Source organism: Centropristis striata, chromosome 21, assembly GCF_030273125.1.
Source record: "Centropristis striata isolate RG_2023a ecotype Rhode Island chromosome 21, C.striata_1.0, whole genome shotgun sequence".
NCBI classification, from domain to species: domain Eukaryota; kingdom Metazoa; phylum Chordata; class Actinopteri; order Perciformes; family Serranidae; genus Centropristis; species Centropristis striata.
This window is the reverse complement of record NC_081537.1, coordinates 33,498,463-33,523,560: the sequence shown is the minus strand read 5'-3', so window position 1 is coordinate 33,523,560 and position 25,098 is coordinate 33,498,463. Positions and strand designations below refer to the sequence as shown.

Below are 25,098 nucleotides of genomic sequence, written 5' to 3'. Positions count from 1 at the left end.
GGAAAAGTGGGTAAAAAAGGTCCTATGTTCCCTAGTCTCATACAGAGAGGGGGACATAGAACCCGGGGAACATAGACACGCTCCCCATACCAAGACTGAGCAAGGTTACGGGAAATATTCTTAAAGTTTTTTCCAAAATCCTGTTTTTTTCTTCCCAATACATGTGTAAAGCCTTCCCCCCTGGGCTCTGAACCAGATGCTGGTCTGGGGACTGTTGCCCTGTGTTCTCTAACAGAGATTGATTCTGGTGACTGAGATCACTGAGAGGTTCTCTGCTCGGAGCGGTCCTTGTTCTGAAACCCCTGAGGACCCCTGGAACACTAATGCCTTGTCAATTTCATTATCCATATAACCAGGTTTAAAATGTTTTCATCTAGTCTCAGCCTTTCTCCCCTTTGACTTATATGCTGCTCCCACTACTCCCACTACTCCCACCTGCTCTGTCATTGCTGAGTGATGGCGTGGAAGCAGAGAATGAACTCCGTTTGATTTTCCTGGCAGACACACCTGTTGGACCAGCACTAGCCCTCCTAGCTTCTGTATCTGGGCCTGTGGTTGCCCTGTAATTGCTTTGCCATATAATAGGTGCGAGCGGCGCCCAGAGACGTGATCTCTTATGCATAAACAGGATCCACAGGCATAAATAACACATACCCTGCCCTTGAGACGGGGAGCAGATAAAATATAGATTTAAATGTGCGAAGTGGGAGCAAAATTAATCCTTCTGACATTTTGTTACCAGATGCGTTGACTGTTCTTTACCGTCTGCTTTCTTTTCTTCATCATCGTGTGTAAACAATTAGTCTTGTGGGGAACGGGAGTGACTGTTTACTGGATGTAAACAAGAGCGTACATGGTCGTCGTTGGTTCTCAACCACCCTGTTATGTTTGTTTCTCAGGAACAGCAATATAGTCAGGCGGCTTAGGACCAGATTTAAGAATAAAGGGGACACGTTGGACAAAAGCACCATATTTTTTCCACATGCTCTCTATCACTATAGGTTTCAATTTTTGGTAGGAGCCACTTCATCAAGATTGTGGCTCAGAGATGGTAGCCATATAAAGTCTATGAGAACCAATATATCTTCCAAGCCACTTAGAAGGTCAATCTTAGTGTCAAAATATACATTTTTGGGGCCAAAGAATAATTTAAAGCTACTGAGAATATCACTAGATGATCAAATAGATGTGTTCATTTTTTGCCATGTATGTACATAATTATTCGATTCCAAACATTTTCAGCTCAGGATTCTCTGCTGCAGCACTTGAAGCGAGTTGCCTACCAGTCTGGGTGAAAATGAACATTTCTATTTGATCAAATAATCATCTAGTGATATTCTCAACAGCTTTAAATGATTCCTTGACCCAGAAAATGTAGATTTTGTCACCAAGATTGACCTTCTGAGTGGCTTGGAAGATGTATTGGTTCTCATAGACTTTATATGGGTGCCATCTCCGATCGGCCATCTTAATGAAGTGGCTCCTACCAAAAATTGAAACCTATGGTGATAGAGAGCACGTGGAAAAAATTTGGTGCTTTTGTCCGGCATGTCCCCTTTCTTTAGCTAAGCCGTCTGATTTGACTCAGGGCATGGTTAATTATCCAAAAATAAAATATGAATAAACTTTGTTTATATTCATTAGTAAATCCATTACTAACCATTTCGATCAATATTTGGTGAAATGGTGGATAATTCACTTGTTTTCATAAAAAATGCATGTTAAAACTTTTTTTTAATGAACATTGGAAAGACCTACATATAAAACACAATGATTTGACATGACATTGATTTTTTTTCATTTCATTTTTAAATTATTATTTTTTTATTTTTATGAAAAAAAAAAGCTTTTATTTTGACTATTTTCTCTTGATTTCGACTTTTTTTTCTCATTTTGAATAATTTCTTGTGACTTTGACTTTTTTCTTCTCATTTTTACTTTTTTCTCGTTATTTTGACTTATTTTCTTCTCATTTTGTGAAATTTAATTTTTAATTTTAAGTTTTTTTCTATTTTTATGAAAAAATGCTTTAAATTTACATTTTTTTTACTTTACATTTTTTTTTTTTTTTTTTAGATTTTTAAACATCATAACAGGACGGTTAAAAGCAAAGGGAGCTGACTGATATCTCAATAACTATATTCCTCCTCTGTATGAACTTTAGATGATCATACTAAATTGCATGATGGGTATCTATGAACCTTAAAAACAACAATACATATTTGTTTATGCACTGAAAAAACCTAAATGAATTAAGTTCTTTCAAATTAATTTAATAAGTTTGATTAACACAATTGATTTTAAATTAATTTGAAAGAACTTAATTCATTTAGGTGTTACCAAATGAAACAATTCAATTAAATTGGTTCAACTATTTTCTTTTTTCAGTGTACCTATTGCAGTTAAATAACCACTCATTACATTCAAATTACATTCATTTCTTATTACTCCTGTTGTCTAGCATCAATAGTGTTTTGAGTAATAAATCAACCAACTGATGAGCAGAGCTGTAGATATTGAATAATAAAAAACCTCTGTGTATGAACTAGTTTGTGTGGTGCCAGCCCTTTAAATTTAAAGATGCCTAAATCTCCACCTAATAAGAAAATGTAAAAGCTTAATAAAACGAATAGAGGGTGAAACTATCTGGTTAGCAAAATAGATATTTATGTGACAAACGGTGCAGTTATTATTTTCATTTGAGTACGTTAACATACAATTTATTCCCAGTCCTTGGCACTATAGGTGGAGAAGCTAAACAGACAAGACAGCATGTGTGTGCACACTGTGTGAATCCTTCTGCCATTGTTAAGATAAGTGGGAGCAATTCATTGTATGTCACAATGCATGGCAGGCCAGTAAGGTGTAAGAGCTGCCTGCAGGCTAGTGTCACTGATTCAGGGTTCATAATAATTACTATCTGACAGAAGGAAAAAAGAGCAGTGAAGACAGTGAGAGGACTGCAAGAGAGAAGAGGAGGGCAAGGGACAAACCCAGTAGGCTGGGAATAAAATGGTATATATGTGTGTGATAGAGTGTGTGTGTGTGTTAGAGTGTGGTTCCAGTGCACTTACCTTGGAGCCTCGCTCGTTAAAAATAATCTCCACGTCTAAAATCTTGCCGAATTGCTGTGGAAGACAAGGGTGGGGGAGAGGGAATAGAGGGAATAAAGAGAAAAGGAGGAAGGGGGAGGAAATAATTAGAACATGGTGACCTGCACCGTTCTCTCATACGCTCAAATAAAAAAAACACTTAAAAGGTCAAGCAGTCAATGCTCCGAATTAACAAACTCCTCTTCACCCGACAATGAGATTAATAAAATATCCATTTACTCTTAATGCTGCTTAATGCTGTGTTTGCTCTGTCGTGGTAATAAAGCTGTGTGTGTGTGTGTGTGTGTGTGTGTGTGTGTGTGGGGACTAGGTCCATGCAGTGTTAATAAACATTACGGTGGTGGATGCGGACGCTCTAGCAGCTCAACGCCTCAGCACGCTCCGCTGATCTTAATGATGCCCATCATCTTGCTTATCCTCTCCCTACTACCAAAAAAAAAGAAAAAAGCAGCAGAGCTGGAGTGTTTCTAGTGGAGATAAAGGCCTTCTCAGTTAACACAGGAGATGGCTTGTATTAGGGAGTGAAGGGACGTGTCATACATTTGTTTATCTGATGGTCTCTTGTGTGTCTATCCATGCATCTGGTGCCTATAGGTTTTATTCCTTATTAGCTCTTAATAGTCTTGATTGGCTCCATGCCTCTTTTTAATTGGTAAATATATGAGAGACTTGGTGCCAGTGGTGCAGTGTTGTAGTTGAGACCACCTAACCAGGGGGGGCAATTCATTTTCACAAGGGGCCACATGACCAATACCACACTGAACCAAATTCTGCTCAATATTAATTTAATCGCTTTATAAAATATAGTAAATGATCTGGTTTTGAGCTGCTACTGATAGGAACACATGTTATGATAAGACATAACATGTCTACAGGCAACATTTTGGACAAGAAACCGATTAAAAAAGTTCCTTTTATGTTTTGTATTGTACCCTGTTGAAGCTAATGAATCGCGTTTATTAAATAAAGTTCAAATTAGAATATATAGCCTATATATTTTTTTTTTTCAATTGGTAACCGTTATGGTACAATGCTACGGGCAACAAACCCCAAAAACTTCCAAAAATTAAAATAAAAATTATAAAATTTCTTCAAATTATGTTTATTTAGTATATTTTAAGACAAATAAACACCCAAACATTTTTTCCTTACTTGTATCATCATGCGTACCATAGAGGGTTAATGTTGGGAATCCAAGCAAATAGCATTAGACCTGTACAATATATATATATATATATGGATTTGTGACTTTTATCACACACATCCTCAGACATTATAAAGGTTCTACATGGGATCTTGTATCTTTTCCTTAGAAAAACAACCAGAAAAACTCATTTTGATTTGGGCGACATTATGGGATAGGACCAAATGATTTACATTTGGGTCTCATAATAGTTGGATTTCAATTGAGAAAACTTACAAAGCACATTACATTGAAACACAAAATATGATATGTATGAAAAAGAAATTCTCTGTAACATTTGAGCTCACTTCAAGCCATACGTACTGTATTATATTATATAATAATGCAAAACAGACATCCCTCTAAACCCCAGGCAGTTTCAGGGTGTTTTTATTTTATTTTATTTACTCTGTGGCCTCGTATTACACTGCAACATAAGTCCTGCTGCTTTATGGATTCAGCACAATCACGGCTAGAAGGCGGCAGAAATCCAAAATGTATTTTGTGCAGCATAGGACAGTTAAAATGCCATAAAAAAGAAAAAAAAAAGAAAACGCGTGACTTGAATTTCTCTGATAAACCAGGCGGCAACCTCCTGGTCTGAGCAGGAGGCAAACCAGGAAGTGCCTTAAGCTGCATTCTACTGAAAACTCCAGCAGGGGGCGCTAAGTGTAGCTGCAGAAAGATTTCTGTCCATTCATTTCAGTGCTAAATGAGAAAAACTTCTCACTTGATTTATTACCTCAGAACATTTTTTCAGGACAACACTATGGTCTCAATAGCTACTAAAATATCTTCTTCAAGACAATCTGATGTCAATAGTTCTAATAATGGCCCCATTTAGAAGAAAACAGAAGATAAAGAACCGTATGATTTGGGGCGGGGCTACCTTTGATTGACAGGTCACTGACAAGGCGAGCCGTCACCAGGAGAGAAGCAGAACAATGCGTATCCACGGTAACGAGTCAATAAAGTTATATATAACGTTATATAGACAGTTCCCAATTTTTAACAGAATCTAGTTCTTCCACACAGTTCATTTTTGGTGATGTTTTAAATGAGACATGTAGAATAAGGTGATTTTGACACAAACATCACAATTTTAAGGTTAGTTTTAGTTACTTTTCTGAAGTTTTTTTCAAATTCAGGCGTTTTTTGCCTGTTTTAACAGTTTCTTTCAATGATAAACGTTGCGTTTTTGGTGATTTTCTTTTAAAGAAAACAGACTTTTGGTGAGGTCAGAGGGTTAACTAGTAGACTTATCTTTCAGTGTGCTGCTGTCATCTCTTATTAAAGAATCAGTTACACCTCTGACCACTTCCAGCATCCCAGCCGGGTTTTATTTCAGAAGTGTGCTGCACTGCTCCTGTAACTACACCAAACAGTGATTTCAGTTCTACATTACTGCAGCAAACTGAGAAAGTAAACCATCAGCAGAGCTTTAAACCTGCCACGAAGTTACTCAAATAATAATATTGGTATTTTTTTGGAGTTCTGTGCAGTGACCTTTACTTAAGAAAAGCTAGGTAAGTTTTTTCACACAGAAAGTGTTTATAATCTTTACTCAGGCTGTTTCTGAGTAAAATGTATTTAATAGAACCACTTATTTTTTTGAATGAAAATACACAAGTTAATTGCAGATTCACTGATGTCCCTCAATTACATTTTTACTTGGAAATATCAACTAATGAAGCCAAAGAACTGGTTTAGTGAATATTACTGGAACGAATGATTCAATTTACAGACAAAACTGAGACACATAATAACAAACAATCACTAAGTAATGCACCACATGAAAAGCTGATATTTTAAAGTAAAAGCACTGAATTCATATTTCTTTGTAGAATTTATATAGATGATTGAAATAATAATTACAGGGCCAAAAAAAGTTATTTCACCATATTCCAAGATTTCAGCTATTTCCCTACTTTTTTATTTTTTATTTAACCTTTATTTAACCAGGAAATATCCCATTGAGATTAAGAATGTCTTTTTCAAGGGAGGCCTGGCCAAGAGGCAGCAAACACAAAATACATTTACATACACTACCGGTCAAAAGTTTTAGAACAGCCCAATTTTTCCATTTTTTTATTGAAATTCAAGCAGTTCAAGTCAAATGAACAGCTTGAAAGGGTCCAAAGGTAAGTGGTGAACTGCCAGAGGTAAATAAAAAAAGGTAAGCTTAACCAAAACTGGAAAATAATGTACATTTCAGAATTATACAAGTAGGCCTTTTTCAGGGAACAAGAAATGGGTTAACAACTTAACTCTATGGAGTCTTGGGCTATTTTGTCCATTTTTGAATTCTTTTCATGTCTTTGTAAGTCATTTTGTGTCTTTTTTTGTCATTTTGTGTCTTTTTTTTGTCATTTTGTGTCTTTTGGTGTCTTTTTTGGTCATTTTGTGTCTTCTTTTAGTCCTTTAGTCCAACATAAAATGTGATTTTGAATCTTTTTTTTACTTTCAAAACACTATCATGCTCAATAAAGAATTTTAAATGTTGCAAATGTGCATTAATTTCAGAGTACACTGAGACATTAAACTGCATCATTTTCAATTAAATTCTGGAAAAGTTGGTGTGTTCTAAAACTTTTGACCAGTAGTGTATTTACATAACATACAGACCTTAAACTCGTTATTAGAAACTAGTGCATGTTGAGGAATCGGCCTCAATAACTCTCAGTTTGGATTTAAAAGTGCTCAAAGAAATGAAGTCACTATTTACTTACTATTTACAGTCTATTTACTGTTACAGTCTCTCAGTTCTGCTTCTCAAATCAAATCAAATAGTCTTTATTGTCATTATATAGTTCACTATACAACTAAATGTAAAGTGCCGCTGCATAAGGTGCATAGTTATGACAATCATAAGACAAAACAACATGAGTAAAAACATTAAAAAAATACCGAGCTAAACAAGGACAAGAACAAGGACATGTGATGTAATAAATAAGTATAAAAATAAATGAATGGCTACTTAAAATGCTATAATTTATACATGTTTTTACTGAACTGTTGTTGTTTTATCTCACTTCATGTAATTGTTGTGTGTTTTGCATGAATTTTTATAGTCGAAAGACAAATTTCTGCTCTGTTGAACAGACAATAAAGATATATTCTATTCTATTCTATTCTATTCTATGAGGTAAATTGAGTGTTTTGCACATATCAATTGTATTGCACATGTCCGTTTTATTGCACCTTTTAACCCTATAAAGCCTGAACAATTAAATAATTGCCAGAATTTTTTTTTTTTAAACTTGAGTGTTTATTGAACCTGCTGACAGATAATTAAAAAAAAAAATCCAAAAACAATAGGGATATATGATTCTAATTTGTATCATATTTGATACATCAGTTCTTTTTGTGCAATTTGTTGCTCACAGTTTGTTTTTCTTGAACTAACAAAAACATATAAAACCCAACATTTTTAACCTTTTAAGACTTTACTTCCTTTTAACATTTTCCTCAAACATGCAAAATATTTTTTTCCATAAAACACAACATCGTACATCTGCTGATATGAAGTTTTCACGCAGCAATGACTGATCCACCAGTGGAACCTGCATATAATTTTTGCTATATCTTGTATTTTTGTGCAATTTGTTGCTCGGTTGTTGTTTTTTTCAACACATGTCAGGTTTTTCAGGAAAAAAATATCACACTGATGATGTAGAGGTCTCAAAAACTTGTGTATCAAATATGATACACTTGGCTTTATAGGGTTAATTCATTTATCCTGTGTGGGCGTTGAGAGTTCTGAGTGTTAAGAGTTCTGACAATAATATTACTAACAAAATTAAGTTATTTTTAACAACATTTGATAATATGAGTGTAGAAAGCATCCATCAATAACAGAAAGCCGCCTTAGAGCAGCTGGGAGCGAGTCGTGGCTGTGAAGCAGCACTAACCTTGCCATGCAGTATGGTAATCTCAGCCTTGTGCTCCCCATAACTAGACCTTGAATCAAGTAGTTTATTTCAATAAATAAATAAACATGGAGCAGGCAGCAGAGCAAAGGCAAGGTCACAGCAGCAGCCCTGAAGACGAAGGAAGTCAGAACACATAGGTAGCATATACATGCTACGCTACAAATGTATGCTACACAATCACACACAGTCTAATTATGGATAACAGCTCAATATTCAGATTGATCAAAGTCAATCAATGCCCCCGAAAGACATCAAGATTGTTAATTTCACCACAATAAGTCTAAATGTTCAAATTAAAATCATAAAAAACATGACATGTCTTGTGTCTTTGACATGTTTTTCACTTCAGTCGTATCACTAAATCAGCTCTGTGAAGCAGAAAAAAAGCCCCCATAGAATAAAAATAAGTGGAAGTGATGCTGGGTCTGTATGCACGTCAGACTTCAGGGCACCATCTGTTTTATTTAAATATTATACCTTTATTCTCATAGTCTTACAACTTTTTTCCACACTGAGTTTATTCTGAAAATCTCACAGATTTATGGATTATGTTTTGAATGTGCAGGAAGATTTGAAAATGAGCAGGAATTATGCTGAAACACAAGCTGTTTAAGCCTTATTTAATTATTAGTTATAATAAACAAAAAATAATGCATCATTGATAAGTGTACCATGTGAATACGTGCGACATAAAATCATGTTTTATTACTCTGATTCATGTCATGTGAGAGGTGAGATTCATGAATCATAACTTAAATACTACACACTGCAAAAAAGCCAACTTGTATTTTTTGGCCTAAAACAGTGATTTAAGTTGGTAAAACTTGGAAATATAAATGATTGACATTTAGAGCAATAATGTAAGTTAGCACAACAAAGGAAGCCAGTTGTCTGCTCAAAAACAAGTTGGTGAGTTGTTGTTACTTATATCTTTAAGTTGGGGTTCACAACAAGGGACAATAGTTCTGATAACTCTTATTTCTTTGTTGGGAAATTAGGTCATTAGAGAAAGCTAGCGGCTAACTGATGCTAGCGGCTAACTGATGCTAGCGGCTAACTGATGCTAGCGGCTAACTGATGCTAGCGGCTAACTGATGCTAGCAGCTAACTGATGCTAGCGGCTAATTGATGCTAGCGGCTAACTGATGCTAGCGGCTAATTGATGCTAGCGGCTAACTGATGCTAGCGGCGCTGCTTGTTACAGCTACAAGAGTAGCCATTAGCGTATCAATGCTAACTCAAAATTGTGGTCACAACATGAGCTGACATTCATAGCGGCGTTACAATCGTGCCAGAGAAATTCAGAGTTGAGCAAACTCAAAAACAAAACTTAAAATATTTAGTTTTATTGTCCAACTTAAAATTTTATCGAAGTTTGTTGCCTTGAAATTTTGAGTTCACCCAACTTTTCTTTTTTTGCAGTGCACTTTTAATTTATCTATCGTGACTTTGATCTCTTTTAGCCACCTGAAAAGCCAAAGAGAAATTTCCACATTTGTGGATGATAAAGATGAAGTGAATCTCTAGAAACAGGAATCACCATAAGGCATGGCATCACCACATTAGAAAGAAAATCACAAAATCTCTATTTTTGCTTGTTTTTATAGTCATTTAACTGATTTTACTTCTCTGAGAGACATGTTAACCCATAAGAACCTATGGTGACACCCGTGTAACACTTTAAATCTTCTATAATCTCCCATATTCAGCTTTATGCTTCACATTAACTCATTAAATCCCTAAGTGACGTATACTCATGTGACTTTGACAAGAAGTGGTTTCTCCAAAATATGTGTGTCTGGAAACATAAATGTGAAAAAGTAGCTAATTTCAAAAAGCTTATTTTTTGTTACGATGCTAAGTTTAAACCCATTTAACAACTCTGACCATGTTTCCTGAACAAATTAAAGTCACAATTTTGATATATGTTATGGAGATGCAACCAAAAAGGCACATGGTTATTTGTTTTTTATTTATTATTGATTTATTATTACTTTGTTACCTAAACAGAAATCTGAAAAATGATTTGTTGTTAAAAAGCACTATTAACGTCACAATTTTGATAAATATTGTGGAGATACAAAGAAAAAGGCAAATTTGTGTTTCTGTAAGCAGAAAATGTGTTTAGTTTTTTAAATTTTAAAATAAGAAATATTATAAACATGTCGAACTCTGTCCTAACGAAAGAATAAATTATCTAAAATCCCCACTTTGTATAGAGAGAGAGCAAAAACTGCTCAGTGTTGACCAATTATTCCTAAACATTTAATCCAGATGGCTATAATTTAATGGTTTGATTCTGCAAACTGTCTTTTTAATTTAGAATTGGGTCTGGGTTCTTATGGGTTAACCCTCCTGTTCTCCTCGGGTCAAGGAAAGATGAAGAGGGAAGGACGCAAAGGGAAGTAAAAAAGGATGGAGGAAAGAAGGAAGGAAAGAAAGAAGGATGGAGGAAAGAAGGGAGGAAAGAAAGAAGGATGGAGGAAGGAAAGAAGAGAGGAGGAAAAGGAGAAAGAATGGAAAGGAGATAGAAAAGAAGGAGGATGGAGGAAAGAAAGGGGAGGAGGAGAAGAAAGGAAGGAAAAAATAAAGAAGGAAGGAGGGAGAAAAGGAGGGAGGCAGGAAGGAAAGAGGGCAGAAAGGAGGGAGTAAGGAAAGAAAGAAAGAAAGGAGGGAAGGAAAGGGGGGTGAGGGAAGGGAAGAAGGAAGGAGGATAGAGGAAGGAATGGAGGCGGGAGGGATGAAAGAAGGAAGGAAGGAGGAAAGGAGAGGAAATCAGGAGGAAGGAAAGAAGAGAGAAAGGAAAGGAGATAGCGGAAGGAGGAAAGAAAAGAAGGGAAGGAGGGAGGAAAGGAAGGAAAGAAAGAAAGAAAGAAAGAAAGAAAGAAAGAAAGAAAGGAGGGGCGAGGGAAGGAAAGAAGGAAGGAAGGAGGAAAGAAGAGAGGAAGACGGGAGGAAGGAGGAAAGGAAGAATAGTCAAAACAGATTGGGTCTATTTGACCCGGAAGGACGGCAGGAGGGTTAAGAAAGTATTTTCCACTATTTTTCCACTGTGCATGTGTGTGTGTGTGTGTGTGAGGATTCATTCAATCAGTGGGTGTGTCCTTTGGATCAGATCATTAAGAATCGGGGCAAATGAAAGTGCTCCTCCACTCAACCTAATGAGTGGGATGAAAGCTAGCCTTAATTGTTGTCCACAATGGCTGCGTTATTTCATTAGGACTAATTACCCTGTCAGCCATGCCAGCAATAAGGCAGGCCAACACACACACACACACACACATGCACACACGCTCGTTTATACTCATGCACACAAATATAGCCCTGGTTAGCACAAATCCAATAGTCTTGATCAATGAGCTGATGAACAAGAAACAAGGAGGTGATATAGTGGTGTGGGATTTGTTCACTGTTTTTAGTGTCTGTACGAGCCGGAGGAAAGTTAGAACAGGAAAGATTTACTTCCAAACCAACCTTGGTTGCTAGTTACATGCTAAATGTATTTTTGTAACTCATCCTCCAACCATGAGACTCTGGCATTGAAGAGAATAAAACAAGACTCGGTCAGAACCTTGTGTGAGTTTAGAGCTTTTCTCTGCCAATGTGCTTCACTAAAATACATATTTATGAACACTGCATAGCATCATATCAGCTTCTGGCAAATTCAACTGAAGACTGAGCACCTTACCTCCCTTTTCTGCCTGTTTACATTATATCGTATTTATTCTTCTTTACATTTACTTGCCTATGTAAGTCGCGAAAAACTGCCCAAAATTTTGCATTGAAATGAATGGGACGGCCGACAAAAAATGAGCGAAAGAGAACATTAATTGAAGATTTTCAGACGTCTACTTCTCCGGCATAATTTCACCTAGAGACTCCATTTAAACTTTAAACAGTAGACACAAGTCTTGTGTATCGGTGTATTAATCCACATTTCGATAGGTCATATAGTTTTTTATCAATCCCTGTTCAATGACCATGATCATTTTTGGAGAAATTCTGAGATTATAATGGGTGTGTATTGCACGGAATGTTCGTGTCACAGTGTGTGATGTCATCACCAGAGTGTAGAGGGAGAGAAAAAACTGTCAAAAAATAAATTTGAAAACTGCGCTCCAGGCCGCAAATTCCACTCTACAGAAATAATTTATACATAGAAACGTAGGAAAATTAGTCTTCTCCCTCACAATCCTCTGGTAAAGCTGTCAGAGTTATAGTTTGGGCGTAGGACGCACAGATGATCCACCAACACCACCAACAGCCTCATTGGCTCCCATATTAAAAACACAGGGAGATTTCGGGAAAAAAGGAAGATGGAACAGTTTTTTTAGATCGCTCTAACAAAGCTATTTTTTAATTTTTCTTAAAAAAAATCATATGTAGACGTTCAGGAAGAACTCAGGACGCTCAAAGTGAAGTCGGATCAATGATAGGTATTATGGTTTTGCCAAAAATGCTTTCTGTTCGAGGCCAGAATTTCCAGTCTGTCCACCTCTGGCTGCTGTCACTAAGCCGGAACAGGTGTCAGTTAATTCTGTTGATTGCTTTGATCTTTGATGTGATTACAGTTACAGATACACACACACACAAACACACACACACACACACACACACACATGCACGTAAGCACGCACACTCCTCACACATGCATACACATGCTTCAAACACACATGTGCACACACACACACACACACACACACATTTTGAGGTTAAAGGCATAGTTTGAAATCTCTGAAGAATCTCATCATAGTGTACACACACCGGCAGTAGCCCCCGTGGCCCTTTCAGAATTTCCCCAGAGGAAATTTTCTAGTTTACTCCAACTATATCCATTTATAAAATAACATTAAAGGTGTATCTAATGAAAAGGACTGGCATTGGTACCAGTCACACTTATACTGGATTACAATTTGGTGTGTTTTACCAATACACCAGAAATCCTGGTTGCCTTTTTCCACCAATGACTGTTATTTCTCCGTTCTCTCTTCTCCTTTATCTATCTCTATTCCAGTGTTTGGTCTGTGGCGTTAGTTGTCTCCATGAGTCCAAATTAGAGCAGTTTTCCAGGGAAGACGGAGCGCTGTAGACCGGACTCAGCAGGCTACAGATCAGCCTGGTGGAGCCCCACAGATCAGGGCTGTTTTCTCACCAGCTGGCTGCTCTAAATAAGACTGCAATGTCATACTGCGATGTGGGTGTTTATCAGAAGGAAACAGTAGGTGTTGAATGCACTACCAAGTATAGCACCTAGTAATTATTATAATAACAATAATAAGGTGTTAACTTACAAAGGATTCAGGAAAAAAATCACGGACTGATATGGGTTGGCCAGCAACTTTTGATCAAATGTGATTAAAACATTTTTGTTGTTTATTTAGTGATGACAATGGACAGCAGAAGCAATGGATGGAAACAAAGACCCTGTTTCCATCTAGCAGTAACATGTGGACAGCTCTAAATACACACACACACATCCAGATAGAAGTAAGGACGGGTATGTGACTCTTGTCCACTTAGCCCAAGTGGAAGTACGAACTCATTCACGCGAAAATTGTAACAAAAAAGCGTACAGTTGCAGGTAAACAAACAGCAGAAGACCAAAAACACCGAAGATGGACATGTGTGGATGGAGAATGGCCAAAACCTGCTGAATGATCTCGATCTGGGCTGTGAATTCTTTTGATTTCTTCTACTACTACTACTACTACTACTACTAATAGTACGAGTACTTCTTTTATATATATATATATATATATATATATATATATATATGTATATTAAACATGACATACTTGACAATAATAACTATTAAAGGCTAAAAATGGAAGAGGAAGAAAATAACATTATTATTATTATTATTATTATTACTACTACTACTACTACTACTACTAGTTCTTCTTCTTCTTCTTTTTTTTTAAGTGCAGGAGGAAGTAATATGTGTATTACTTTTTCCACCATTACTGCCAAATTCAACCGTGTCTACCGTAAAGACTGATAGATTGCTGGGAGCATAGGACCCTTTTTCAGAAAAAGAGTCCTATGTTCCCGGTATGTATTGCTACAGGGGAACATAGGACCCAGGGAACATAGGGAGGACCCTGTGTTATGTACTTCTCACCACTTTAAAGACACCTGGCCTTATGTCCAAGTGAAGCTCTTGGGCCTGGGAATCTGTTTACCTGTAATGATTGTTTGTATATTTGATGAAAGCCATATAGTTAGGCCACCAAAAATACAACATCTCCAAATTGATGACATCACCCGGAATGATCAGGCTCACCTGCTGCGCCTTGACTTAATGGTAAACACAGCAATAACTTCCATAACCGCTCTCTCTTTTATAAACACTAATTGTCTTAATCAACACAGAAACAGTGGCACCACTGGGGGACACACAGTGGTAGAGCTCAGCCTCTCTAACTACCCACTCAATGCAAAATGGCTCAATCGCTGCACTGATATGTTGATGTAAATGAGCAGATTTTAGATTATAATTACACCTCGCCTCCTCGGAGGCAGAGTCGGTTAGAGTGGAACCTTATGGAATAATTGGGGAGGCAAATGAGAGTGAAGACATGAACAGGAGACATTAAAAAGAATTCCCTTGCTGGGAACACTGGGCTACCTGTGCTGCTGGAAGCCTCCAGAACAGGTGATTAGGCAGGAGTAGGTGTCATTAAAACTCCATTAGCAAAAAACCCAACCCCCGGTGCTCCCACACACACACACATGTAAGGTGTAGCTCGGCAGTGTGCACGTGTGTGTGTGCTGAGTATCTAATGACTCATTTAGGACCCCTACCTCTGGGAATGTGACAGTAAGGACCCTCTTGTGGCTGGCTCACTAAGTGCCTGCTTATTAATTAAACACAGCTGAGGCTCAGGGGACGGCAGCAGTCCTGCATATCAGCTTGTCAGGTTTCACTCTGTGTGGGGCTAAACGAACAGAGTCCTGCTGCAATGTGGGCCAGCTGGATCCACTGGCAGACATTTTGGTTCCATGCATCACAAATAATTACAAGAAATTCATGAAAGGCCAAAACAAACCCCAGCGACGCTGACATGTGATCACTCTTGGATTGCTTCTTCACTATCTGAGGCGTCCTGTAATAACCCTGTGTGTGTGTGTGTGTGTGGAGGTTTCAGTTTTCAGTCCCAGGAAATGATTTGAGTCGTAGATTACAGATTTCAGCCACATCTTGAGAATGAGAGAATTGAATCAGTGAAGTGGTGCTGTGAATGCCAATTATCATTCTACCATTAAAACCCTCTTCCCGGGCCTAGTAATTTCCCTCCAAATGTGTTGTTCTAATTATGAATTAAACTCAAATAAGCTTGGGTAATGAACCCAGTTTTATTCCTTTCCAAGGCCGTACCCTTCCCGCCTCGTGTGCCTGCGTTGGTGCAGCGCTGCACGGCGCTCTGGCTTTACTCCTGCCGTCTGAGCTGGACTTCCAGAGGTGTTGGAGGGCGTATCACTGTGAATTATTGTGTCATTCACAGAGATAGACCTCAAGCTTGTGGCTGCATCACCTTTGATTGAACTTCTTTATATGGCTTTGTTTAATGCACTCGTATTGCTTTTCTATTACAGCTTTTGCTGAAATGACACAGAATTCCATTTGCTGTAATGCCCCTGCTATTGCCTTTGTTTGCATTGTGCTGGTAGTCTAGCAGAACCGTAATGGCAGATTGAGCCAGTTGCTCACAAGTCCCATTCTAGGTGAATGGAGGACAGTGCCACTGGAGCCCATTGGAGCCAACGCTGAGCCCAGATGAGATCTGGACCCACAGACATTCATCCTGCAGGCTGGAGCATTAACAGAGACAAGACAGGAAGTGTTGGAGGGAATCATGCATGTGAGCTATGACAACCTCCTGCATCCTCTGCTGCAGCTGTTCTCAACCTTGGGGTCGGGACCCCAGTTGGGGTCGCGAGATGATTTCTGGGGGTCGCCAAATCATTTTGGAAGTCAGCTCTGTCTCCACTGTGTTAAAGTGTTCATGTGTTTTAGTCTTTTTGGTCATTTTGTGTCTTTTTTTGGGGGAATTTTGTTTCCTTTTTTGGGTAATTTTGGGTCTTTTTTGTCATTTTGTGTGTTTTTTGGTCATTTTGTGTGTGTTTTGGGAATTTTGTGTCTTTTTTTGGTCATTTTGTGTCTTTTTTTGTCATTTTGTGTCTTTTTTTGGTAATTTTGTGTCTTTTTAAAATAATTTTGTGGTCAATTTGTGTCTTTTTTTGGTCATTTTTTGTCTTTTTCGCAATTTTTTTTCATTTTGTGTCTTTTTTGGCCATTTTGTGTATTTTTTTGGTAATTTTGTGTCTTTTTTGATCACTTTGTGTCTTTTTTTGGTCATTTTGTGTCTTTTTTTTAGTCATTTTGTGTCTTTTTCTGGTCATTTTGTTTCTTTTTTGGGTGATTACTGTGCATGTCAGATTGTGTTCAGTGAGCGGGGGTCGCGGACAACATGCATGTTAAATTGGGGGTCGTGACTGAAAAAGGTTGAGAACTACTGCTCTGCTGTAGCAGGAAACCAGCAAACACAATGGATCAAAACTGTTAACTTCTCCTCTGAAGAGACAAAAACAAGCTGTTTGGGAAGTCATCATTAGATTCTAAACTTCCCCAGTCAGCCTGCAACTCTTACTATAGTTTCCCCTCAAAAAAGAAATAAAAAATAGTTCAGTTAAGAGGAAAAAGGAAAGAGAAATGTCGTTAAGCTTTGCTTCGATCACACCTCTGCCAGCTGGATTTCATAAATGAAACCATACTATATATTCAGACCAATAACTAACTTAAAACTAGAAAATGTCCTCTGGGGAAATTCTGAAAGGGCCACGGGGGCTACTGCCGGTGTGTATACACTATGATGAGATTCTTCAGAGATTTATAACTATGCCCTTTAACCTCAAAATGTGTGTGTGTGTGTGTGTGTGTGTGCGTGTGTATGTGTGTGTGTGTAATTAAAATCACATAAAGTCACGTGTGTGTCTGTGTGTGTGTTTGAAGCATGTTTATGCATGTGTGAGCAGTGTGCGCGCTTACGCGCATGTGTGTGTGTGTATCTGTAACTGTAATCACATCAAAGATCAAAGGCAATCAGATCAAAGCAATCAACAGAATTAACTGACACCTGTTCCGGCACAGTGACAGCAGCCAGAGGTGGACAGACTGGAATTTCTGGCCTGGAACAGAAAGCATTTTTGGCAAAACCATAATACCTATCATTGATCCGACTTCACTTTGAGCGTCCTGAGTTCTTCCTGAACGTCTACATATGTTTTTTTTAAGAAAAATAAAAAAATAGCTTTGTTAGAGCGATCTAAAAAAACTGTTAGACTAATTTTCCTATGTTTCTATGTATAAATTATTTCTGTAGAGTGGAATTTGCGGCCTGAAGCGCAGTTTTCAAATTTATTTTTTGACAGTTTTACACACGAACATTCCGTGCAATACACACCCATTATAATCTCAGAATTTCTCCAAAAATGATCATGGTCATTGAACAGGGATTGATAAAAAACTATATGACCTATCGAAACGTGGATTAATACACTGATACACAAGACTTGTGTCTACTGTTTGAAGTTTAAATGGAGTCTCTAGGTGAAATTATGCCGGAGAAGTAGACGTTTAAAAATCTCCAATTATTGTTCTTTTTCGCTCATTTTTACGTCGCGAAAAATTCGTATTCTGTAGAGAAAAGTAATAGCACACCGATCCCGATCAAACCGCACGTTTTGATATATAATTTGTCCTGCAACTCTTCAAGTTGTAGGACTAGTAGCGGGACGAAGTTGCGTCCGGAAGAGGAAGAAGAAGAAATCCACAGTATAACAGTAGTGCAGCACTGGTCCCTACAGATATTGCTGGATGGGACCAGTGCTGGGGAGATTGCCCCGAGGCCCTAATTATACTATAACCAACTTTAATTTAAGTGTTTTGGGTTTTCAGAAGGGGGATGGATAGATCAACACTAAAAGGAAAATATTATTTTTAAATGAAGCTTCAACAAAGAAGAATGTGCAGTGCTGTGATGGAAAAAGTTTCTGTTCAGACTTGCAGTGATTTGGATCTTTAGTCTTTGTGATCCGGTCCTTAACAGGGCTGACTGTACTGAGAGCTTACGGATTGTCTGTCTCTTCTAATCTGTTCTTCTGCTTCCCTTTCCTCCTCCTTCTTTCCTTCTCCTTCTTTCCTTCTCACTCTTTCTTTCACACATCCTCCACTCAGCTTCCACCTGATGATGTCACTGGTTAATTGTGGTGCAGTGTTAAGCGCCTTGGAGACCTCACAAAGTGACTGTGGAGACTGTTTGGAAAAGTTTCAAGTCCCACACACACACACACACACACACACACACACACACACACACACACGCACACACACACACACACACACACACACACACACACACACACACACACAGTAGCCATCGCCCCATAACTGGAGCTGCCACCCTATATATACCTTGATGAGGATAAACTCCCTTTTAACCTCACTGAGGTATCCCATTAATTGTGTCTTCCCTGATGGGACCTCCTCTCCCCTCCTGTTTTGTTCACATCAACAGCTCTGAGGCTGGAGGAGGAGGAGGAGGAGGAGGAGGAGAAGGAGGTGGGCCGACTCCCTGCTCCTGGAACATGGAGGTGACTGCACACTGTAAAAAATCTCTGTAGATTTTACGGTGAAATACTGCTAAACCACGACAGTAAAAGAGCGTAAAATGTTAAAGATGTTGCTGTAAATGTATATATCAGCAAAAAAAGTACAGTTTTTACAGTTGGAAAATGGGAAAAAAAAGTCAGAATGGAGCCGCAAACTTTATTCAAGTCTTACAATGATGATAAAACAGCCTACTAAGTCTAAACTAGCCTACCAGCTTTACTAATAGGTCATAATGGGCATTTATCAGTATGATTTTGTGCAAATTAGAGGCTTGACACTTGACAAATATCCCAGAAGATTTGGAATCGAAAGCTAGCTAAGCTAGCGAAACTTAAAACTAGATTTGAAGTTGGCAGAATTTATTTATTTTAATTAATTTAAGGTGCCGTGCTGTAGACTTTCATAAGTTATGATACGCATTGAAGTCGACCAAAATGTAAAAAAAAAAAAAGAAATGTCTCAATGCTGTGTATAAGCAGCCATTTTTACAACCGAAGAATATAAATTGCTTTGGGTCTTCACCAATGTTAAATAAACATTAAAATGTAACAAATGTAACAAATACTCTGGACTAAAAGTGGCCCAGGTCTGATTTGGAAAAAATTGGATAGAATGTGATTTGTGCTTTTCCCATAAAAAAAAAAAACAGATCTGAGTCACATGTGAGCAAAAAAAAAAAATCTGATTTGGGCCACTTTTACTTTGTGCTTCTTTAAAACCTCTCGATGCTGAAAGTTTGGGTACACAATGTCTTTATTCTGTTGATTAAGTTACCTTAATGCCTGTAACACACCTGAAACAAATGTTTTCCAATCCAATGTGTTGTGTTTAGACAGTGGGTTAATTAATAAAATAGGAAAGTAAATGTTTCTTTTGCATGGATGAGGAGATCTAGAGCAACGCTGCCACTCTGACTAAGCACCACTTAGGGACGGCACGGGAGATGAAACATTAATAAGCTCTGCCTAATTTGGGTTAGGGGGCATACAGAGGTAAAGGTGTGAAATATTTAAAGCTTCATGGAGCAAAGAACTCAACATGACATATTCTAGTTAATGTATGAAATGTTCTATTTAAAGTCACTTGTTCTGTCGTGTCAGCTATTTTTAAAATGCAGTCTTGGTCCTGGGTCAAATGTCCCTGTTAGCTTCATCATGTTCAGTCAAGCTCCTTTCTGTCAACTAAAACTCTCATTTTCATCTTATTTCAGTCAAAGAAAACAATAACTATTTTATTGTAATTTAAGTAAATTAAACTACCGTTTGTGGTGTTTTTTAAGCGCCCTATGTTGTCATATCTGGAGGGGAAACCAGTCTGCAAAGAACCACTTTGCTTCAGATTTTGGACTTTTCAGGAAAGGTGTTTTGACTTTCCTCTAGTTACACGAATAATGGCTTTTCAGAATAAACTTCCATGTTCACGGGACACTTTAGGAAATAAAACCACTTGAGTAAAGTGAGGGGGAAGACAGGGTTGGGCTCAATTACACGGGTTGACTCCAAATAACAACACGGGACACAGATAGCCATCTCTGAGTCAAAGTCAAGGGTTTGTTTTTGAAGCATTCACCTCCTCTAACCCACCCTGATCACTCCATTGTGCTCTGTATTACAGTTGTTACTATAACCAAAAAAAGTAAACAAAATGACCACAAAAGACACAAAATGTCCAAAAAAAGACACAAAATGACCAAAAAAAGAAACAAAATAACCCAAAAAAGAAAAAAAATACCAAAAAAAGACAGACAATAACCAAAAAAAGGAAACAAAATGACCATAAAAGACACAAAATGTCCAAAAAGGAAACAAAATGACCCAAAAAGACACAAATTGACCACAAAATTGTCACTTGCACTTTTTTTTTTACTTTTCAGAATAAACTTCCGTGTTCGCAGGACACTTTAGGAAATAAAACCACTTGACTAAAGTGAGGGGGAAGACAGGGTTGGGCTCAATTACACGGGTTGACTCCAAATAACAACACTGAGTCTTGGTTTCACACGGGACACAGATAGCCATCTCTGAGTCAAAGTCAAGGGTTTGTTTGAAGCATTGACCTCCTCTAACCCACCCTGATCACTCCATTATGCTCTGTATTACAGCTGTTGCTCCCACCTTCTAATATTGCCGTGGATAGGTTCAGATTGCAGTCAATAAAAAGCCTGGTGCGTCTCAAACACACACTAAAGAGTGCCTTGTGCAATGGTAAGTGTTGTAAATTCAATATTAGAAACAAGAGAGATAAACAGTTAATTCATCTGCTAATCATTGTGTTTTGACTGCCTTTGCTACTGTGTTCTTGAAAAGCAAAGGCAATGCTGTAAGGTGAATGGTGTACCAATTGGATATATGATATATATGGTTGTGACGTCACCCATTGGTTTGTGGCCTGTTTGAGGCATTGAATTCAGCATTACACTCTTTGCCATCTTGCGTGGCCATCTTGTTTTTGGAAAAAGGAAGCAGACCATATTTGGACTGTGGAAGAGCCAACCAAGCGCTGAACAAGACAATATTTAATAAACAAAACGTTAAAATAAATTGTCATTAAGTCAAAATAAGGGTCGAAGTTGTGAGACCAAACTTCTAAATGTCCTTTTATATATATATATATATATATATATATATATATATATATATATATATATATATATATATATACACATTAGGGCCGGGACTCGATTAAAAAAATAAATCTAATTAATTAGAGGCTTTGTAATTAATTAATCAAAATTAATCACATTTTAATCGCATATAAATATTTGACCTGAGAACAGTGAGAAGTAATTTTTTGGTATACCATTGAATAATGACTGAATACATAAGCTTAAGCAACTAAAATATTGTTTATTTTTGTTCAAGTCCAACAGACGAGTGACATTTTGTGTTTTTGTGCAATAACATATTTAGAAATATAGTACATTTCTGAAATTAAACTATAATACTTTGGTTTTTAAAGTAAAACACAATCCACGCTAGCTAGCACACTAGCTGCTATATGTTTAGCATTGAGGTGATACTTGAGGCTGGATGTGCTGCTATGGTGATATGTGAATTCCTTGTTGCCTAGCAACACAACCATGCTCTTATGGACGCTTCCATCCGTTGGTTTTTAGTAACTAAATGTCCCATCATCCACGGGGCCAACCAAAGGTCTCATCAGCTTCTTCCTTCATGTTCACTGTGGTTTGTTGTTGTCTCAACTCATCAACGCTAGTTGGTGCTCCAGTATAATCGCTCCTCCTGAAACTCATCCAGGGAGAAACGTTCCGCCGTGCAAAAATAAGTGCCATTAAAATGCGTCAATTTTTTTAACGCGTTCATTTTTGTGTAATTAATTAATCCTAATTAACGTGTTAAAGTCCCGGCCCTAATATATAATAAGATATAATAATTATATATATATATGTGTGTAACTTTATTGACACATTGCCATGGATACGCAGTGTCCTGTCAATCAAAGGTAGCCCCGCCCCAAATCATATGATTCTTTATCTTCTTTTAATGTCCTAAAAAAAATTCTGAGGTAATAAATCAAATGAGAAGTTTTCTCATTTTTTATATTGAAATGAATGGACACAAATGCTTCTGCAACCTTCATCAGCGCCCCCTGGTGTCTTAAGGCACTTCCTGGTTTGCCTCCCTGCTCAGACCTGGAGGTTGCCGCCTGATCTCAGCAGAATAAAGTTGTGTACGTGCATGTGAGTGTGGTGCAGTTGTCATCTCACCCCGAACATTTGCCGGAGGTCAGGGTCTCGGAAGCGGAAAGGGATGTTGGAGACGTGTAACCTCTTGGGCTGCTGCTTCTCCGACGAATCACTGGACTGCAGGTGGAGCTGCTGGGAGCCCTCCGTCTGTGCAACCTCCTCCGCCTGCTGCAGGGAAACACAGTGCACCATAGATTAGATCCTATCATGGTAAAAAAAAGGACTTGAGGGGAGACTAAAAACTAGAGGAAGTGAATTGACGTGAATTAACCCTTGTGTGATGTTCATATTGTTGTTACTCAGCCAGTGTTTGTGGGTCTGATGGACCCGTTGCATTTTGTGGCTTTTAATGCCTCACAATCAAACACTTTTATGTTAAAATACTGAACAGATGATGCACAACACAAGCTGAACACATGAACACAGAGTAAACATATCAGTCAAGACAGACTGAACATCAATTTCCACACTTCTATTAGCCCGGACATCTTCTATGTAATAGAAATGTGTAGGGGGGGTGTGTGGTGTGTGGTCATTAAATATGTATTCTGATATATGTTCTTCACAGAAAATGAGCCAAAGTCAGTGAGTCTCAGTTTGAAAAATTAATTAATTGTATCATTTTTCTTTTAATAGAAAATGAAAACGGGTCCCACAGACCCGAACACCACACAAGGGTTAAACAAAGATCCTGTCCAATAAAAGAGGCAGAACATAAGTAAGATATTAACACAGAAAGGAGTAAGGTGACATCAAAGATAGCTTTTCAAACACTGCACTGTATCCTGTGCTTTAAATGTTAGGTCAGGGTTTTGTTTTGTAACTGACATATATCTTCTCTCTCTGCTCTCATGGCGTTGGTATATGCCCCAGGAGATTAAAGAAGCTGTCTAAGAAGAAGAAGAAGGAAAAACATTAAACAAACTGCGACATGTCAACACCAAAGCACACATTATCAGGACCGTGGAGAGGACCAGAGTAGGTGTGAAGCACAGAGGAACCAAATGAAGGCTAGTGGTTTGACTTGGAACATGTAGAGCACTTTTTGTACTTGTTGACAATTTTTAGCACAGTATGTTTATATTTTCACACATCATGTTCTGTGGCATTGTAGAAGTAGTTTGGCCTTTATGTAGAGAAGCTTAAAGTAACTGGCATTTAATGTTGCATTAAAGAAAATGCAATTTAATGACATTCCCTTCAACCGGTTTTGAGCGAATAAACAAAGCTGCATTAACGTCCTTTGGTCAGAAGATGGCAGTGTAATGTATTTCTGTAGGCTAATCCGTCAAGAAACAGTAGAAGAAATTGCGCAAGAGAGAAAAAACAACAACAGAAAGAGGTTGTTAATCCAGCACAGCGGAAACAGCTGATCAGTCATGTGAGTTAAATGTTCGTAACTTATTCAGAAAACGCCTTTCCATCTCCCGTTTAGTGCATTAACTATTTTTCGAAAAAGACAAAAAACACCTCAAGTGAGCATAATAACTTTTATGCACATTTCTGAATGTTTTATCATATTTCTGTGTTTGCATCAAGCTTTTTTCATGCAAATCCTTAAAATGCACATTGAAATCTGTTGATGAAAACACGACTACTGTGGCCTTGTATTTCACTGCAAAATGTAAGTCGTGCAGCTCTAGGGAATTGGCAGAATCATGGCTAGAAGTGGGAACAACTCAAAAATGTCTTTTGTGCAGTAGAACACTGTAACTTGTGCATTTTGGTTTTTTTATTATGTTTGGCATTATTAGATTTTTCTGATATAAAAAATGGAATTAGTTAACGTTTTAAATTTTGAGTACTTAGAATAAAGTTCTACAGGAATAAAACAATTTCAAGCTTTATTTTTGTTACTTTTTGTAAAACCAATCATCTGTTCAAGGACTGTCGGAAATCTTAAAATCTGACAATAATGTTTTTTCAACAGTACTTTTGCAGATTTAAAAAAAAAAAAAAACATACCTTTCAAAACTGGTGGGTTGGGTGTGTGTGTGTGTGGTTCAGGTCATAAAAAAATATTCATAATTAATTTTAATAATAGGCTAATTAATAATGATTCCATAGCTGAAAGTTGTATGTTACAGCAGTGTTGTACACAGTGTTGATTTGGCACTGTGGCCACTGTGCCGATTGCAGATCATGTGAAGTATTTGGTGCAAAATAGATTTTTTCACACAATGAGAAGACACAGCTGAAATAAATGAAGCAAATATTGTAGCTACCACATACAACCTGAAATGCATTGGTCATATCACAATCAGAGCAAACCAGATTAGGTTTGTAATGACAGAAACAATGACAGAGTCAGAATCACACATGAGCTTTGCTCTCCCAACAATATATGTTACACATTAGGAAAACAGCCAGTTCCCAACCCCAACCTGTTTACTGGGATGTTCACTAGGAATTTATGTCAGCAAGATTTATTACAACCAATGCAATGGGTAAACTGTACACTGCAGATAAAAAAAGGCTGGTGTATTTATTGC

At 37.6% G+C, this 25,098-nt stretch overlaps 1 protein-coding gene across 2 annotated transcripts in view; it reads right to left on the bottom strand.

Annotated features, from left to right (window-relative positions):
- LOC131959110 (RNA binding protein fox-1 homolog 3-like) overlaps nucleotides 1-25,098 on the bottom strand; it is an 846,381-nt gene that overhangs the window by 65,619 nt on the left and 755,664 nt on the right. For both annotated transcript variants that reach the window (XM_059324220.1, XM_059324219.1), the window contains exons 7-8: nucleotides 22,628-22,774; nucleotides 3,075-3,128 (exon numbers count right to left, since the gene is read on the bottom strand). In XM_059324220.1, the coding sequence (XP_059180203.1) occupies nucleotides 3,075-3,128; nucleotides 22,628-22,774 (201 nt within the window). The remainder of the gene's footprint in view (nucleotides 1-3,074; nucleotides 3,129-22,627; nucleotides 22,775-25,098) is intronic.